The sequence below is a fragment of the Sarcophilus harrisii genome, chromosome 2 (genome assembly GCF_902635505.1).
Source record: "Sarcophilus harrisii chromosome 2, mSarHar1.11, whole genome shotgun sequence".
Taxonomy (NCBI): Eukaryota; Metazoa; Chordata; class Mammalia; order Dasyuromorphia; family Dasyuridae; genus Sarcophilus; species Sarcophilus harrisii.
This window is the reverse complement of record NC_045427.1, coordinates 590,046,696-590,065,528: the sequence shown is the minus strand read 5'-3', so window position 1 is coordinate 590,065,528 and position 18,833 is coordinate 590,046,696. Positions and strand designations below refer to the sequence as shown.

General features: G+C 35.6%; 1 protein-coding gene across 1 annotated transcript in view; it reads left to right on the top strand.

Moving 5' to 3' along the window:
• The window catches only part of PIK3AP1 (phosphoinositide-3-kinase adaptor protein 1), a 138,922-nt gene that overhangs the window by 112,814 nt on the left and 7,275 nt on the right, over positions 1-18,833 (top strand). The window contains exons 15-16 of the mRNA XM_003755200.4: positions 14,230-14,300; positions 14,873-14,991. Coding sequence (XP_003755248.3) covers positions 14,230-14,300; positions 14,873-14,991 — 190 coding nt within the window. The remainder of the gene's footprint in view (positions 1-14,229; positions 14,301-14,872; positions 14,992-18,833) is intronic.

Here is an 18,833-nt window from a genome sequence, read left to right as displayed (position 1 = left end):
AGAGGCAGTGGATAGAGAGCAGAGCTGAGTTTGAGAGAAGGAAATGAAGGGGTTAAGGTATATTGTCAGTAAGCCAAATAAAGTTTAGGGAGAAGAAAAGGTATTAGATCTTTTTACGCAATAGAAAGAAATTTGGAAGGGAACATAAATAGGGCAGTTTTGTTTTTTCCTAGTTAAATTTAATACATGTTTTTAAAAACAGATTATAAGTAACATTAGTTCACAATTTCATATAGAAACATCTTTTTAGTCCTTTATATATATATATATATATTTAGTATATTTATATTTATATTTAGTCCTATATATTAGATGTTTACATTTGTTTTTTTTTCTTTTTTTTAATTATAGCTTTTTATTGACAAAACATATGCATGGGTAATTTTTCAACATTGACCTTTGAAAACACTTCTGTTCTAACTTTTCCCCTCTTTCCCCCCACTGCCTCCCCTATTTGGCAGGGAGTTCCATACTTGTTAAATATGTTAAAGTATATGTTACATACAATATATGTATACATATTTATACAGTTGCCTTGCTACACAAGAAAAATAGGATTTAGAAAGAAGGTAAAAATAACCTGGGAAGAAAAACAAAAATGCAAGCAAACAATAACAGAAAGAGTGTAAATGCTGTGTTATGGTCCACACTCATTTCCCAGTGTTTTTTCGCTGGGTGTAACTGGTTCTGTTCATTTGGATCAATTGGAACTGATTTGGATCCTCTCATTGTTGAAGATAGCCACTTCCATCAGAATTGATCCTCATATATTATTGTTGCTGAAGTGTATAATCTCCTGGTTCTGCTCATTTCACTTTGTATCAATTCATGTAAATCTCTCCAAACTTCTCTGTATTCATCCTGCTGGTCATTTCTTACAGAACAATAATATTTCATAACATTCATATACCACAGTTTACCAGCCATTCTCCAAATAGTGGGCATCCATTCAATTTCCAGTTTTTGGCCACACAAAAAGGGCTGCCACAAACATTCTGGCACATACAGGTTCCTTTCCCTTCTTTAAGATCTCTTTGGGATATAAGCCCAGTAGAAACAGTGCTGGATCAAAGGGTATTCACAGTTTGACAACTTTTTGAACATAGTTCCAAATTTCTCTCCAGAATGGTTGGATCCATTCACAACTCCACCAACAATGCATCAGTGTTCCAGTTTTCTCACATCCCCTGTGATATTAATCACTATCTTTTCTTGTCTTCTTAGCCAATCTGAGAGGTGAGTAGTATGGTATTTCAGAGTTGTCTTAATTTGCATTTCTCTGATCAATAATGATTTGGAACCCACCTTTTCATATGAGTAGAAATAGTTTCAATTTCATCATCTGAAAATTGTTCATATCCTTTGACCACTTATCAAATAGGGAATGGCTTGATTTCTTATAAATTTAAGTTAATTCTATATAGTTTAGAAATAAGGCCTTTATCACAACCTTTAACTGTAAAGATGTTTTCCCATTTTATTGCTTCCCTTCTAATCTTGTCTGCATTAGTTTTGTTTGTACAAAATCTTTTAAACTTGATATAATCAAAATTTTCTATTTTGTGATAAATAATGATCTCTAGTTCTTCTTTGGTCACAAATTCCTTCCTCCTCCACAGGCCTGAGAGGTAAACTATCCTATGTTCTTCTAATTTATTTATAATCTCCTTCTTTATGCCTAGATCATGAACCCATTTTGATCTGATCTTGGTGTACAGTGTTAAGTGTGGGTCAGTGCCTAGTTTCTGCCATACTAATGTCTAATTTCCCCAGCAGTTTTTGTCAAATAGTGCATTCTTATCCCAAAGGCTGAGTGGGGTCTTTGGGTTTGTCAAATACTAGATTGCTATAGTTATTGACCATTTTGTCCCGTGAACCTAATTTATTCCACTGATTAACTAGTCTTATTTCTTTGCCAATACCAAATGGTTTTGGTGACCGCTACTTTATAATATAGTTTTAGATAAGGTACAGCTAGGCCACCTTCATTTGATTTTTTTTATTATTATTAATTCCCTTGAAATTCTTGACCTTTTGTCCTTCCAGATGAGTTTTGTTGTTATTTTTTCTAGGTCAGTAAAATAGTTTCTTGGGAGTCTGACTGGTATAGCACTAAAGAAATAGATTAGTTTAGGGAATATTGCCATCTTTATTATACTTGCTCGGCCTATCCAAGAGCACTTAATATTTTTCCAATTGTTTAGATCTGACTTTATTTGTATGGAAAGTGTTTTGTAGGTTTGCTCATATAGTTCCTGATTTACCCTTGGCAGATAGATTCCCAAATATTTTATACTATTGACAGTTATTTTATTTATTTATTTATTTATTAAATAACTTTTTATTGACAGAACCTATGCCAAGGTAATTTTTTACAACATTATCCCTTGTACTCACTTCTGTTCCGATTTTTCCCCTCCCTCCCTCCACCCTCTCCCCAAAGATGGCAAGCAGTCCTATACATGTTAAATAGATTACAGTAGATCTTGGATACAATATATGTGTGCAGAACCAAACAGTTTTCTTGTTGCTCAGGGAGAATTGGATTTAGAAGGTATAAATAACCTGGGAAGAAGAACAAAAATGCAAGCAGTTTACATTCATTTCCTAGTGTTCTTTCTTTGGGTGTAGCTGCTTCTGTCCATCTTTGTTCAATTGAAACTAAGTTAGATCTTGTCTTTGTTGAAGAAATCCACTTCCATCAGAATACATCCTCATACAGTATCGCTGTTGAAGTATATAATGATTTCCTGGTTCTGCTCATTTCGCTCAGCATCAGTTCATGTAAGTCTCACCAACCTCTTTGTATTCGTCCTGTTGGTCATTTCTTACAGAACAATAATATTCCATAACATTCATATACCACAATTTACTCAACCATTCTCCAATTGATGGGCATCCATTCATTTTCCAGCTTCTGGCCACTACAAACAGGGCTGCCACAACATTTTGGCACATACAGGTCCTTTTCCCTTTTTTAGTATCTCTTTGGGGTATAAGCCCAGTAGAGACACTGCTGGATCAAAGGGTATGCACAGTTTGATAACTTTTTGGGCATAGTTCCAAATTGATCTCCAGAATGGCTGGATGTATTCACAATTCCTCCAACAATGTATCAGTGTCCCTGTTTTCCCACATCCCTTCCAACATTCTGCATTATCTTTCCCTGTCATTCTGGCTAATCTGACAGGTGTATAGTGGTATCTCAGAGTTGTCTTAATTTGCATTTCTCTGATCAATAGTGATTTGGAACACTCTTTCATATGGTAGTAATAGTTTTAATTTCATCATCTGAAAATTGTTCGTATACCTTTGACCATTTATCAATTGGAGAATGGCTTGATTTCTTATAAATTAGAGTCAATTCTCTATATATTTTGAAATGAGAACTTTATCAGAACCTTTGACTGTAAAAATGTTTTCCCAGTTTATTGTTTCCTTCTAATCTTGCCTGCATTAGTTTTGTTTGTACAAAACTTTTCAATTTGATATAGTCAGAATTTTCAATTTTGTAGTTAACAGTGATCTCTAGTTCTTCTTTGGTCATAAATTCCTTCCTCTTCCACAGGTCTGAGAGGTAAACTATCCTATGCTCTTCCAATTTGTTTATGATCTCATTCTTTATGCCTTGATCATGAACCCATTTTGACCTTATCTTGGTGTACGGTGTTAAGTGTGGGTCAATCCCTAGTTTCTGCCATACTAATTTCCAATTTTCCCAGCAATTTTTGTCAAATAATGCATTCTTATCCCAAAAACTAAGGTCTTTGGGTTTGTCAAACACTAGATAATTAAGGTTATTGGCTGTTTTGTCCTTTGAACCTAACCTATTCCATTGATCAACTAGTCTATTTCTTAGCCAATACCAGATAGTTTTAGTAACGCTGCCTTATAATATAATTTTAGATCTGGACATGTTCAAGCCATCTTCATTTGATTTTTTTTTCATTAATTCCCTTGAAATTCTTGACCTTTTGTTTTTCCATACGAACTTTGTTGTTATTTTTTCTAGGTCATCAAAATAGTTTTTGGGTAGTCTGATTGGTATAGCGCTAAATAAATAGATTAGTTTAGGTAGTATTGTCATCTTTATTATATTTGCTCGCCAATCCAAGAGCATTTAATATTTTCCAGTTAGTTAGATCAGACTTAATTTGTGTGGAAAGTGTTTTGTAGTTTTCTCATAAAGTTTCTGATTTTCCTCAGATAGATTCCTAAATATTTTATACTATCAGTAGTTACTTAAATGGGATTTCTTTGTAACTCTGACTGTTGGATTTTTTAGTGATATATAAGAATGCTGATGACCTATGTGGGTTTATTTTATAACCAGCAACTTTGCTAAATTGTGGATTATTTCTAATGACTTTTAGTAGAATCTCTGGGGTTCTCTAAGTATACCATCATATCATCAGCAAAGAGTGATAATTTGGTTTCCTCATTGCCTATTCTTATTCCTTTAATATCTTTCTCAGCTCTTATGGCCAAAGCTAGTATTTCTAATACAATATTAAACAATAATGGTAATAGTGGGCAACCTTGTTTCACTTCTGATTTTACTGGGAATGGTTGCAGTTTGTCCCCATTAATATGATGCTACTGCTGGTTTTAAATAGATGCTCTGATTATTTTAAGGAAAAGTCCATTTATTCCTATACTCTCAAGTGTTTTTAATAAGAATGGATGTTGGATTTTATCAAATGCTTTTCTGCATCTATTGAGATGATCATATGGTTTTTGTTACTTTGGTTATTAATATGCAATTATGCTGATAGTTTTCCTATATTGAACCATCCCTGCATTCCTGGTATAAATCCTACTTGATCATGGTGGAATTATCCTGGGATGATTTTCTGTAATTTTTTGCTAATATTTATTTAAGATTTTAGCATCAATATTCATTAGGGAGATTGGTCTATAGTTTTCTTTCTCTGTTTTCAACCTACTTGGTTTAGGTATCAGTACCATTTGACAGTTATTTTAAATGAAATTTCTCTTTGTATCTCTTGCTCTTGGACTTTGTTAGTGATATATAAAAATGCTGATGATTTAGTGGGCTTATTTTGTATCCTGCAACTTTGCTAAAATTGTGAATTTCTAATAGCTTTTTAGTAGAATCTCTGGGGTTCTCTTAAGTATACCATCCTATCATCTGCAAAGAGGTAGGAGAAGTTTCTCCATAAACTGAATATGTCTAATTTGGTTTCCTCATTACCTTCTCTAATTCCTTTAATCTCTTTCTCGACTCTTATGGCCAAAGCTAGCATTTCTAATACAATATTCAATAATGGTAATAGTGGGCAACCTTGTTTCACTTCTGATTTTACTGGGAATAGTTCCAGTTTATCACCATTATATATGATGCTTACTGATTGTTTTAAATAGATGCTACTGACTATTTTAAGGAAAAGTCCATTTATTCCTATACTCTCTAGTGTTTTTAATAGGAATGGGTGTTTGATTTTATCAAATGCTTTTTCTGCATCTATTGAGATGATCATATGATTTTTGTTAATTTGGTGATTTATATAGTCAATTATGTTAAAGTTTTCCTAATATTGAACCAGCCCTGTATTCCTGGTATAACTCCTACTTGATCATGGTGTATTCTCCTGGGGATGATTTTCTGTAATTTTTTTGCTAATAATTTATTTAAGATTTTTTGCATCAATGTTCATTAGGAAGATTGGTATATAATTTTCTTTTTCTGTTTTCATCCTACTTGGTTTAGGTATTAGTACCTATGTCTGTGTCTAAAGAAGGAATTTAAAGAAGAATTCCTTTATTCCTTACTTTTTCAAAGTCAGTTATATACTTTTAACTTATTTTGTTGATTCATGTAAATCCATCTGGTCCCAGGGGTTTTCTTAGGGAGCTGATTAATACTTGTTCTATTTCTTTTTCTAAAATGGGACTAGTTAATCAATTTACTTCTTCCTCTGTAAATCTGGCCAATCTATATTTTTGAAGGTATTCATCCATTTCATTTAAGTTATCAAATTTATTGGCATAAAGTTGAGCAAAATAACTCTTAATTATTGCTCTAATTTAATTTCCTTTTCATTAGTGGAAAATTCTCCCTTTTCATTTTTAAGACTAACAATTTGATTTTCCTCTTTCCTTTTTCTAATCAAATTTACCAAGTATTTATCTATTTTGTCAATTTTTCATAGAACCAACTCTTAGTTTTGTTAATTCAATAGTTTTTTTTTTACTTTCAATTTTATTAATCTCTCCTTTTATTTTTTTAGAATTTCGGTTTAGTCTTTGATTGGGGAGGGTTAATTTGCTCTTTTTCTAGCTTTTTTAGTTGCAAGCTCAATTCATCGACCTTCTCTTCTCTATTTTATGCAAGTAGGCCTCTAGAGATATAAAATTTCCCCTTATTACTGCTTTGGCTGCATCCCACACATTTTGGTATGTTGTCTCATTATTTCATTCTCTTGGGTGAAATTATTAATTATGTTTGATTTTTTGTTTCACCCATTCATTCTTTAGGATGAGATTATTTAGTTTCCAATTGCTTTTTAGTCTATTTTCCCTTGGCTTTTTACTGAAAGTAATTTTTATTGCATTGTGATCTGAAAAAGTATGCATTTACTATTTCTGCCTTTCTGCATTTGAATTTGAGGTCTTTATGTCCTAATATATGGTAAGTTTTTGTATAGGTTCCATGGACTGCCAAGAAGAAAGTGTTCTCCTTTCTGTCTCCATTTAGTTTTCTCCAAAGATCTATTATACCTAACTCTTTAACTTTTTTCTTATTTATTTTGTAGTTTGATTTATCTAGTTCTGAGAGTGCAAGGTTGAGATCTCCCACTTTGCTATCTATTTCTTATTACAGCTCTCTTAAATTCTCCTTTAGGAATTTAGGTGCTATACTACTTGGTGCATATATGTTTAGTATTGATATTGCTTCATTATCTATGCTGCCCTTTAGCAAGATAAAATGCCCTTCCTTATCTCTTTTAATTACATCAATTTTTGCTTTTGCTTGATCTGAAATCAGGGTGGCTACCCCTGCTTTTTTTGACTTCACCTGAAGCATAGTAGATTCTGCTCCAGCCTTTTGTCTTTACTCTGTATGTATCACCCTGCTTCAAGTGTGTTTCTGGTAAACAACATATTGTAGGAGTCTAATTTTTAATTCAGTCTGCTATCTGCTTCCACTTTATGGGGGAGTTTACCCCATTCACATTTATGGTTAAGATGACTAATTCGGTATTTCCTGCCATTTTGTTAACTCCAGATTATACTTTGCTCTTTCCTTTTCCCCTTACCTCCCTCCCCAGTATTAAACTTTATTAAACTTATAACACTACTTGTCTCACACAGCCTTCCCTCTTTAGTATCCCTCTCTTCCCCTTAGAGTCCCTCCATTTTTCTTAAACCTTTCCCTTTCAATTTCTGTATTCTCTTCTATTTATCTTACCCCTTCCCCTTTTGCTTTTCCCCTCCCACTTTTCAATGAGGTAGGAGAAGTTTTTCTGTAAACTGAATATGTCTAATATTTTCTCTTTGAGCCAATTCTGATGAGAGTAAGATTCACACTGATTATTCCCCCTCCCTTCTTTCCCTCCAATATAATAGGTTTCCTTTGCTGCGTTGTGAGATGTAGTTTCCTTCTTTTTACCTCCACTTTTCCCTTTTTCTGCTACAATTTCCTTTCCACTTCTAGATCCTTTTTTATATTATAACAGAAAACCAAATTATATGTGTACTCTTTATGTATACCCATAACAGAAATACAGTTCTCAAGAGTTCTTTTTGCTTTTTTATGTTTCTCTTGAGTCCTATATTTGGACATCAAACTTTTTGTTTAGCTCTGGTTTTTTCATCAGAAATATATGGAATTCACCTATTTTATTGAATGCCCATCTTCTTCCCCGGAAGAAAATACTCAGTTTGGCTGGGTAAGTTATTCTTGGCTGCATACCAAGTTCTTTGCCTTTTGGAATATCAGATTCCAGGCCCTTTGACCCTTTAATGTGGAAGCTGCTAGATCCTTTAATGTGGAAGCTGCTAGATTTTTACCTTGGTCTGATAGTTCTGGAATTTATCCACAATATTTCTTGGAGTTTTAATTTTGGGATCTCTTTCTGTAGGTGATCAATGAATTCTTTCAATGTCTATTTTACCTTCTGTTTCTATGACATCTGGGCAGTTTTCTTTAATAATTTCCTAAAAAATAGTGTCTAGACTTTTTTTTTTATAATGTATTTCAGGGAGTCCTTAGATTATCTCTCATATCTATTTTCCAGGTCAATTGTTTTCTCCATTAGGGATTTTACATTTTTTCTATTTTTTCATTTTTTTGGTTTTGCTTGAGTGATTTTTGTTGCCTTATTGAGTCATTTGTTTCCATTTGTTCTTGAGTCATTTGTTTCCATTTGTTCGATTCTGAATTTTAGTGTGTTAATCATTTGCTTTTTATTACTTCTTTTTGTATTTGTCCAATTGAATTTTTGAATGAGTTGTTTTGTTCTATGGAATTTTTTTTCCATTTCACAAATTTTGTTTCTTAGGGAATTATTTTCTTTTTCCATTTCACAAATTTTGTTTCTTGGGGAGTTATTTTCTTTTTCTATTTCACAAATTCTGTTTTTCTGGGAGTTGCTTTCTTTTTCCAGTTTATCAAATCTATCTTTTAATGAGTTATATGCTTTTTCTATTTTACTAATTATATTTTATATTGCCTTTTCCAGACTCTCTTGCAAGGCTTTCATTTCCTTTCCTCATTTTACCTCAAGCTCTCTTTTAAGATCCTTTGTAAGTTCTTCTAGGAGCCTTTTATGATGGGGACCAGATTATTTCACTCCTTGGAGCTTCATCTGGAGACAATCTGACTTTAGTCTTCTCAGGGTTTGAAATCTGTTCTCTTCTGCCATAAAAGCTGTCAATTGTTAGAGCCCTCTACTCATTTTTTTTAAAAGTTAAGATCTGCCTTTAGGGTGGGAAAGGTTTTCCAAGCAATGGCAGCTGCTGGGTCAGTGCTGATTTACTCCTGGTGCTGGCTCTGCCACGTGAAGTCGTCAGCAATGCCCCAGGGCTCTATGCTATCTGCCCTGGTGTTTGTGGTTGGAGTCTGCTCAGGCACCCTGAGACTGCACTACTCTCAGACTCTGAGCTTTCTGAGCTGGCATTTGTGGTCAGCAGCCCGGGTCTCGCCGTCTCTCAGGCTTCCAATTGAAGCAGACCTTCTCTGGTCCGTTTCTTCCCACAAATTCTCTGCCTTGGGACACTGAGCTATCTGTGCTGGCTGCCTCCCTCCTATTTCCAATTGAAACAGACCTTTTTTGGTGGTCTTTGAAATTATCTGCTGCTGATAATTTGTTGCACTCCCAATATTTGTGGGTTCTGCCTGTCCAGAGCTAATTCAGAGGCTGGATTTCATAGTTATTGTGAGAGTTGTAAAGAAGGTCAGAGAGAAATGTGTCTTGGCTCCGCCCTGATGTTTGCATTTGTTGATGATTTTTTAAAAGTTCACAAAAACCCATAAATGAACAGTATATTAGTGGGGTTAAGGAAAGACATTCTTTTAAAACCTTTAATTGATGCATTTTACATAGTGTTTTGTATATGGCAGAGGCTTAGTAAATGTTTACTGAATTTAAAAACCAAAGTCTAGAGGGGGAAATAACTAAATTTGACAGAATAAATGAAAAGCTGACATCTCATATTAGGAAAATTCAATTTACTTCAACAAACTATAAGCCTTCTACTATGTGGTAAGATCAAAGGAGACAAAGACAACAATGAAACAATTCCTGCCCTCAAAGAGCTTACATTTTGAAGCAGGTTGTAGGCCCTTTAAGAAACTGTATTTCCTATTGATCTGTGATTCCTTCAGAATCTCAACCATTCCTGGGGAAGGCATATCCTCCCTAGATAAGTTATCTTTCCAGGATGCCAGAGCCTTTGATTCAATTAGAAATCCTGATCAAAAAGCACCCCTTTGAAGTGTTGTTAATTCCAATAGGAGATCTGGCTGTCTCAGCCCCCACTGGGTCTGACCTGCTTAGGCTGTCCCAGCTCCTCATGGGTTTGACCTGCTTGGGCTGTCTCAGTCCCCACTAAGACCCAATATAACAGCTTCCTTCAATGAAGGTCTTTTGCAGATGGACCCACATAGCTCACTCAGCTATCAAGATCCTTCTGTACACTGAGAACTGCATTCTCAGTGCAAAACTCCATTTTCCAATAGATCTGCCACCAAAGAAGTCAGTTTCTTGGTAAACTGATTGCTATCTAACAATAAACTTTCATTTTGCAACTAATAATTCGGAAATGAGTGAATTCTTTCACTCCTGAAACCTGCGGCCAAGTTAAAGGGTATTCTTAGTAACTCTCTTATAGCTACTAACCTCTAGACCACCAGGAATCTAGACCATTTCAACCGCATCAATTTTACTTGGTATAAGTAGTAAATCATGGAGCTATTCAAATAATACAAGGTCATTAGAGAAGAGAAAGTGCATTAGGAACTGGGAATGCTTGAGAACTAAACTAAACTAAATGCTACATGGCTGAACATGGAAGGAGATGATGATTTGGAAAAGGGGAGTCAAGAAAAAAGTCTGGTCACAATTTGGGGGGAGAATGGAGTAAAATTCAGGCAAATGCACAAAAAGAGGAAATGGAGTCTGGTTGAAATACAGTATAAGGGAATAATGTGCAGAAGGCCCGCAAAAGTAATTTGGTGCTAGGTTGTAGAGAACCTTACATACAAGACCTTTTATTTTATCCTCAAGTCAATGTTATGGTTGTTTGGGAATGTGTGACTATCCCTGACCCATTGTGGAGTTTTCTTGGCAAAGATATTGGAGTGGTTTGCCATTTCCTTCTCCAGTTCATTTTATGGATGAGGAAACTAAGGCAAACAAAGTTGTGTCTTGAGAATCTTAAGTGCCTGAAGTAGGATTTAAACTTGGGAAGACAAGTTTCTGACTTCAGGTCCAGTACTTTGTGCACTATGGTGCCACCTAATTGCCCAAGTCAATAGGGAGCCATGTAAGGCTTTTGAGCAAGAATCAGACATAGATCTTAGGAAAATCATTTTTCCAACTGTATGAGGGACAAATTGGAGTGGAGATTAACTAGAAGCAAGAAAACAAATTAGCAAGCCATCACAATAGTCCAAAAGTCAATTATTTTTCCTTTGTGTTTTTATTTTGGTATCATTCCGTGCCTGGATGGAAAAGAATTGATTTCTGGGAGTGCAGAAATAGTGATTTGGTAGACAAAAAAAAATATTCCCTGTTGCAGGATACCTAGTTACTGACAGACTTTTTTTTAGCTTTCTGATTAGAGCATATTGTTGACTTGACCAGTAAGTTTCCATTTCATGACCACGGGTGGTATGCCTGTTGTAGTCAGCTGCTGTGTGAACATGACACAAGGCCTAGCCAGGAAAGATTGGTAAATGTAACGCTGCAACTGAAAAGCCAGTCTTGGTAGCAAGCAGGAAGAAATACAGCTGAGCTCTGCCCCACTCACACAGATCTGAAAAACAAAGCAGACCAAGCCCTGATCAGGAAATCCAAGAAGAAAAAACATTCCCAATGAGTCATTTCAGCCTAGGTAGGCAAAGGCAAAGGCCTGGAAGAGAGGTCTGCAGACACTGGGGAGGGGACCTACCCAAGGACAGCTGCTATGGAGGATTCTGTCACAGAGCAAGAAGAGACCCCAGATCCAGCACAGAAGGGCTAATCTTGGAGCAGGAGTCAAGATTAAGTGCCGACTGGCAGCTCAATTGCTCATTGCCCCAGGCCCAGGTCATAGAACCAGAATCAGGACTTCAAGTAGGAGTCCCAGGTTGAATAGCAGTCAAGGGCCTTAAGCTGTGTACTAGCAAGAATCAAAATTCATACACAAATTGTGGCTCTGACCCCGAGAGCATAGTGAGGTTTTAAATTCCATTCACCAGCCCAGTATGAAACTTTCACTGGAATTTAAATTAAGAAGGCCAGGAATGCTTTTAACCAGCACAACCTTTTGACTGGCTGATAATGGTTTGGCTCACTAGCAGTCTACTGGAATTCCAACTAGAAGTAAGCCAACTGGAGTATTGTACACACCCAAACCCAGGTCAGGAGCTCTACCAGGAAGAAAATGATTAGATTTTGCTTTGATCACTTTGGATCACTTTGGGAGCATTGAAAACTTGCAGGTTCCCTAGCCTGAGCTGTTCCTGAAATAGTTGAATAACACCATCAATACCTCAAGAAATTAGAAGCAGAATTTAGAAAATACAAACTTAGTTCAGATACTCCCTCTAGAAGTATACCAAAACTGATCCTAACATAACTGAAATCAGGAAGTAAAAGTGGAAGAAGGAACAAATAAACTGTTTTGGTGACAGAGACAATGAAGAGAAAAACAGATGAAAAGAATGATTTCAAAGTATCTACTTTTGTATGTAGTCAGTGAGGGAATTTGTTTTGCTTACCTATATGTTTGCAGTGAGTTGGGAATGAGGGAAAGGAGAATTTTAGGATTAATGAAAAAAATAAAATGTAATTAAAAAAAAGAAAAAACAGTGTAAAGCATATACTCTATGGTCAATCAGTAATGAATAGTGTCATTCTTATTACCATTATTACCTACAGACTCTTAACTTAAAGGGCAAACTGATATCGTGGAAGAAGACTAGATTTATAATTTCAAGCTGTGTGATCATTGGCCAGGCACATAATCTCTCTGAAAGGAGCTAATAGTATTTGTGTGTAGTAGCCGGCTATTCATATGATTGCTATGAACATCAAATGAGTTAATGTATGTATGGTGCTTTTTCAACTTTGAAGTACCACATAATTATGAGATAGCTAGATGATTCAGTGGATACAGCTCTGGGCTTGAAGTCAGGAAGACCTGGGTTCAAATCTAGCCTCAGATACTTATTAGCTGTGTAACCCTAGGCAAGTCACTTAATCCTGTTTGCCTTAACTCACTGGAGAAAAAAATGGCAAATCATTCCAGTGTCTTTGCCAAGAAAACTTCATGGATAATATAGTCTGTGGAATCGTGAAGAATTGAAAACAACTTGACTGAATGAAGAAATAGATACATAGATACATACATACAATGCAAACACGTATATAGGAACGTTTGACTATTCTGTCACATTATTATAGTTTGAAATCTATGGAAAAGCAACTTGAAAATGTATCTAAAAGAAAGAAGAAAAAAAGAAAGAAAGAAAAAGAAAGGCCTTCGAGACCCTAGTGAATGGCCCACTTATTAGAGCTATATTTGGTACAATAAAATTCTAGCACAGAATAAGAATTTGAACAATTTGGAGTTCACCTTAATGAGATTTGACCTATGTAAAGTAGGACATCCCTTAAAGGCAAACCTTACTTTGGGACAGATAAAAGGCTATGTTCTCCTTAGCGTTCTGAACTAAGAATTTGATAAGTTAGAGCAGGAAGAAATCTTAAGAGATTATCTCATCCCAGTCCCTCATTTTATAGAGCCACAGGAGCAAAGTAATTTTTCCCAGAGGTAGTATTTGTTTTGTTGTTCAGTCATTTTTGAGTCCTATCTGGATCTTTGTGACCCCATTTGAGGTTTTCTTAGCAAACATATTGGAGTGATTTGCCATTCCCTTCTCCAGCTTATTTTTATTGATGAGGAAACTGAGGCAAACAGAAGTGACTTGTCCAGGTTGTGTCTGAGACTGCATTTGAACTCAGGAAGAAATCTTACTGACTTCTGGCCTAGTACTCTATCCATTGTAGCTGCCTTATACATTAGTACTCATAAAAACAAACATTGAAATATATAATAATATAAACTCCATGCTACTTATCATTTACTTTTTCAAAAGAGGTGTGCTGACTTTGACAAAATAATGTCAATATTGTTTTATTTGCTTGCTTTTGCTACATTTTCAATTTCAACTTGTATTTTTTAAATGCAGAGATGCCAATGAATAGCTGAGGACCATCAGTAACAAGTGATCATAAATAGAAAGAGATGTGATATTTGATTCATCTAGCTTTATGCTGGAAACAATACAAAAACAAAGCTTTAGCAAAAAGCAGTCAATTTGATTATGGTCCATGTATCTTAAAACATACATACACACACACACACACACACACACACACACACACACCCTTTTGTTAGAAACAGAAAAAAACCCTCACCAATAAGTAAATGTTTGATTTTCTTTTAATCTATGTTTTCTCTACATCTTGCTCATCTGGTTTTCTTTTCATTAACCAGGTAGCAATAGTAACCGATCTAGCACCCGAAGTGTGCTCAGTGTTAGCAGTGGGATGGAAGGTGACAATGAGGTAAGACTGGGATCCTATCTCACTCATCCAAAATGTTGGTTTTAGGATGATTTAAAATTATGTTTCTCAAAAGAGCAATTTAAATATTTTTTTTAAAAAAAAGATTTCATAGAACTTTCCCTATAAATAATAGGGTTTAGGCAGTTCAAGAGAAATAAGGGCTTAATTCTTGTCATTTTGGCCAGCATATAAGAGACTAGGAAAGCACATTGCTCATTGCTGGGTCAGTACCAGACAGTCATCAGAACTGATTGATGATCTTGTTGGCAATAGTTGAATTTTCTGACACTGCTTTCTGACACTTCTCCTTTGAGGTCACACCTGTAGAGGTTTTTCTGATGGGTCAGTTGATGCTAATTGTCCTTACCTTCCCCTGATTAATTTCATCTTGAAATTGGAAATTATGATAGTCATATATAAATGTGCAATAACTAATCAGGTCTGTGAGCCACTCTTTCATAAAATCCTGCTTATTGACCCTTGAGAAGACTTAGAAATAATAATCTTCATTATACATGAATGGTGAAACTTATTTTTTTCCCTTTTCTTCCTGCTGGTTTTGCTTCCTGAAGGACAATGAGTTCCCAGAAGTTAACAGAAGCCGTAGCCCAGGTCCCCAGCCCATGGAGAAACCCCCCATCAAGCCAATGGAAAGGCCTCCCAGGATACCTCCTCGAGCTGCCTCTCAGAGGTAAGTTAGACCAGGACATTGTGTCTCAGCTGAGGGAAAAGAGCTTTGATCTCATGAGACTAAATATAAATAGAGGGGAGAGAATAAGCATTTATTTAGTACCTACTAGATGCCAGGTACTGTGCTAAGTGCTTTACATATATGATGCCCCATTCAATCAACAACATTGTGTTTATTTATGTGCCAGTTAGGAGGCAGCCAGGTGACTCAGTGGATAAAGTGCTGGGCTTTGGACTCAGGAAGTCCTGAGTCCATTCTATCTAAGCACTAGAAATACAAAGGCAGGCAAAAATAGTACATGCTTATAAGGAATTTACATTTTAATGGGGGATAATGTTTAATAAATTCCTACATACAAAATATATAAAGAATACTTAAAGGTAATCTTAGAGCTAGACTCTAGAATTTGGAGGAGGCAATGAAGTCTTCCCATACAAAGTAGCATCCTAGCTGAGAAAGGAAGCCAGGAATTCTCATCAGAGGTGAGGAAGGAGAACATTCCAGCCATGAGAGATGGCCAACAGAAAGATGGAGATGGGAGATGAAGTGTTGGTTGTAGGCAGGAAACAAGTTGTCTGATATGATTGGATTGTGTAGAAGGGAGCAATATTATGAAAATGACAGAAAGAGACTAGATTGTGAAGAATTTTCAGTTTCAAACAAAGGATGTTATATTTAGTTTTGATGGTATTAGGGAATCACTAGAATTTACTCCAGTTTGCAGATAGCTTAATTCTTAACTAAACTCAAATGTGTGTCAAATTTATATTTAATTCTTGTGATATTAGAGTTTACTGAGTTTGGGGTGGGGTGGGGATAGGGGACAGGAATGACATGGTCAAACCAATGCTTTAGGAAAGTCACTTTGGTAGATGGAGGGATGGATTGAATCCAAGAGAGACCTGTTTAGAAGAGAGAAACCAAATAGAAGATAATAATCCAAGAGATGAAGGCCTGAACTAGACTGGTAACTATATGAGGGGAAAGAAGTGAAGCCATCTGAGAAATCCTATATATAGAAGGAAGTTACACAATCTGGCAATTGTTTGGATGTGTCGAGTGATTGAGTCAAAGGTGGCACTGAAGTAGAGAACCTGTGACTGGGAACATGATGGCGTTCTTGATGGTCAAAAGAAATTCAGAATGGGGGAAGGCTTTGGGAGGAAAATGAGTACAGTTGTCAACATTTTGAGATTAAGATATCTATAGGGCATCCAGTTTGAGAAGTCCAATAGGCAGTTATAGATATGTGATAGTTATTTCAGTCATGTTCAACTCTTCATGACCCCATTTGGGATTTTCTTGGCAAAGATAAGTAGTTTGCCATTTCCTTTTCCAGCTCATTTTACAGGTAAGGAAACTGAGGCAAATAGGAGCAAGTGACTTGCCCAGGGTTACATAGTAAGTATCTAAGACCAGATCTGAAGTTGGGAAGATGAGTCTTTTTGATTCCAAACCCAGCGTTTTATTTACTGTGCCACCTTGAGTAGGGCTGAATTTCTAAATCATTTGCATAGAGCTGAAAATTGAATCAATGGATTTGTTGAGATTATCAGCTGAGATAATATTTGGAGAAAATAAAGAGGACTCAGAAAAGAGTCCTGGGGATTCGACAGTTAATGAACATGCCCTGGATAAAGATCCTGCAAAATAGACAAAGAACGATCAGACTAGGCAGGAAAAGAATCAGGAGAAAGCAATGTTGGGAACAGCCTAAATGGGGAACATCTATCTAGATGGAAAAGGTGATCAACTGGACCTGTTCTCTGGAGAGGTAAAGGATGAACCTTGAGAAAATATCATTTGATATGGCAAGAGAATACTAGTAACTGTTGAAAGAACAGTTTTAAAGTTGAAGGATGACGCTGGAAGCTAGACTTCAAAGGATGGGAGAATTCAGAAACAAGGAAAAAAGAGAGCAAGTGGTAGCACTGAGGATAGAGGATTTTGTCAAGGAGTTTATCCAGTTAGGGGAAAGGAGATACATGGGATGCTGGACAGCCAGGATGTTAGGATCCCAAGAAGGTTTTCTAAGGTTTGGGAAGATGGGTATGTTTTTAGGTAAAGAGAATGAAGCCAATAGATAAGGGGAGACTAAAGATTAGGTGGGGAGATGAGGAGACTTTGCTGGAGAAGACAGGATGCTGTGAGAGGTGTGAGATAGGGAAAAGAGGGAGCCCTCAGTGAATGACCTCAGTTTTTTCAGTTGAGTATGTGTGTGAAATGAGATCCTCTGTTGAGAGGGTGGGGAAAAGTATGTTAAGACTGTAGAGGTGTGAAAATTACTCATGCATATGTTCTGTCAATAAAAAGTTATATATAGCTAATTGTACAATTGGGGAGGGGGTGGGGGGGTAAGAGGTGAAAAATTGGAACAAGAGGTTTGGCAATTGTTAATGCTGTAAAGTTACCCATGCATATATATCTTGTAAATAAAAGGCTATTAAAAAAAATAACAACTCAACAGTATTAAAAGAATGGTTGCTTATAGAATGGTTAAAATAGAAAGACAGATCAACTCCTAGTCAGACTTTGAGAGAATAAAAGAGATGTTAAAATGTGAAATCAAAATTAACAATGTAGGGAAACTTCCATATGAACAGACACCAAAATGTCTGTGAAGATGGAAGTGGGTATCCCTTCTGTGGACTTACCTATTCACCCATATATGTCAATTCTCTTACCCCAGAGAGTTTCAAAAAGTTTTCACTTCTTTTTCTCATTCTGTTATTATTTTTTTCTTATTTCTCTTTAATGAATTGCTTATGGAAATTAAAGTTTGACTATGAACAAAAAAAAATAAAAATAAAAAGTTATAATAAAAAAAAAAAGACTAGAGGTTTGGCAAAGCCAGTGTGGTGAGTGGGTACAGAATAAATTAGGAGGAGGATTGCCTTGCTTTAATGAGGGCCCAGTAGAGATGAGATAACATAAATGTGTAGTGGATGCAGTCAGCACAGGTTTCTGGCTTCCTGTAATTCTATTTAGTATTATGTGAATAAGGAACAAAGGAGGCAGATGGAGAGAGTAATCCTTGGTTGGAGTATCTGGTAAAGGGTCAGAAACAGGATCAGGGGGAACCAAGAGATTTGAGAAAAGAGCTAAATGTGTAATGAAACTTGTCCAAGATTGGGAAGGGAAAGTATGATCAAAACAGGGGCAGGGTAATGGCATGGGAAAATAATGAAGGAGGGAGGGATTGGAAGTCCTCATGAGGAGAAAAATTTAATTGGGAGCCATAAGGCATAGGAAAGTTCTCTGAAAAGCTTACTCCTAGAAAGACTATTTTATACAGTGAAAGGGATGCTGGATTTGGAGTTAAAGGTGCTGAGTTCATTCAGATCTTTCCTCACTATTGATTATTCATTTAAATTTAGTTAAAAACTCTGGCCCTCAGGTTCCTTATTTATACAATGAGAAGATTTAACCAGAGGGTTTTTAAAGTCCTTGCTAGCCCAAATATTTGATAGAAATGGAAGCCAAGATGCACTTATTATTAAAGTGTCTATATTTTAATGTATTATAAAAATTTTATTTTAAATAAGATTTATAGAAACATTTTAGTTTAAATTTAATTTAGTATAAATTTAAGTTCCCCAGTTAACAAGTTCATGTGAATACACGGTGTTGTGGAGAATTCATTCTATTTTATATTTATTAATTGACTTTTATAAGAATCACTTTGTTTCTCAGTTTCCTTATTTGTAAATAGTAAATGCTATAATAGCATTAAAATAGTAGTTCTATATATATAATCTGTGTTTCTCAGTTTCCTTATTTGTAAATAGTAAATGCTATAATAGCATTAAAATAGTAGTTCTATATATATAATCTGTATCTGA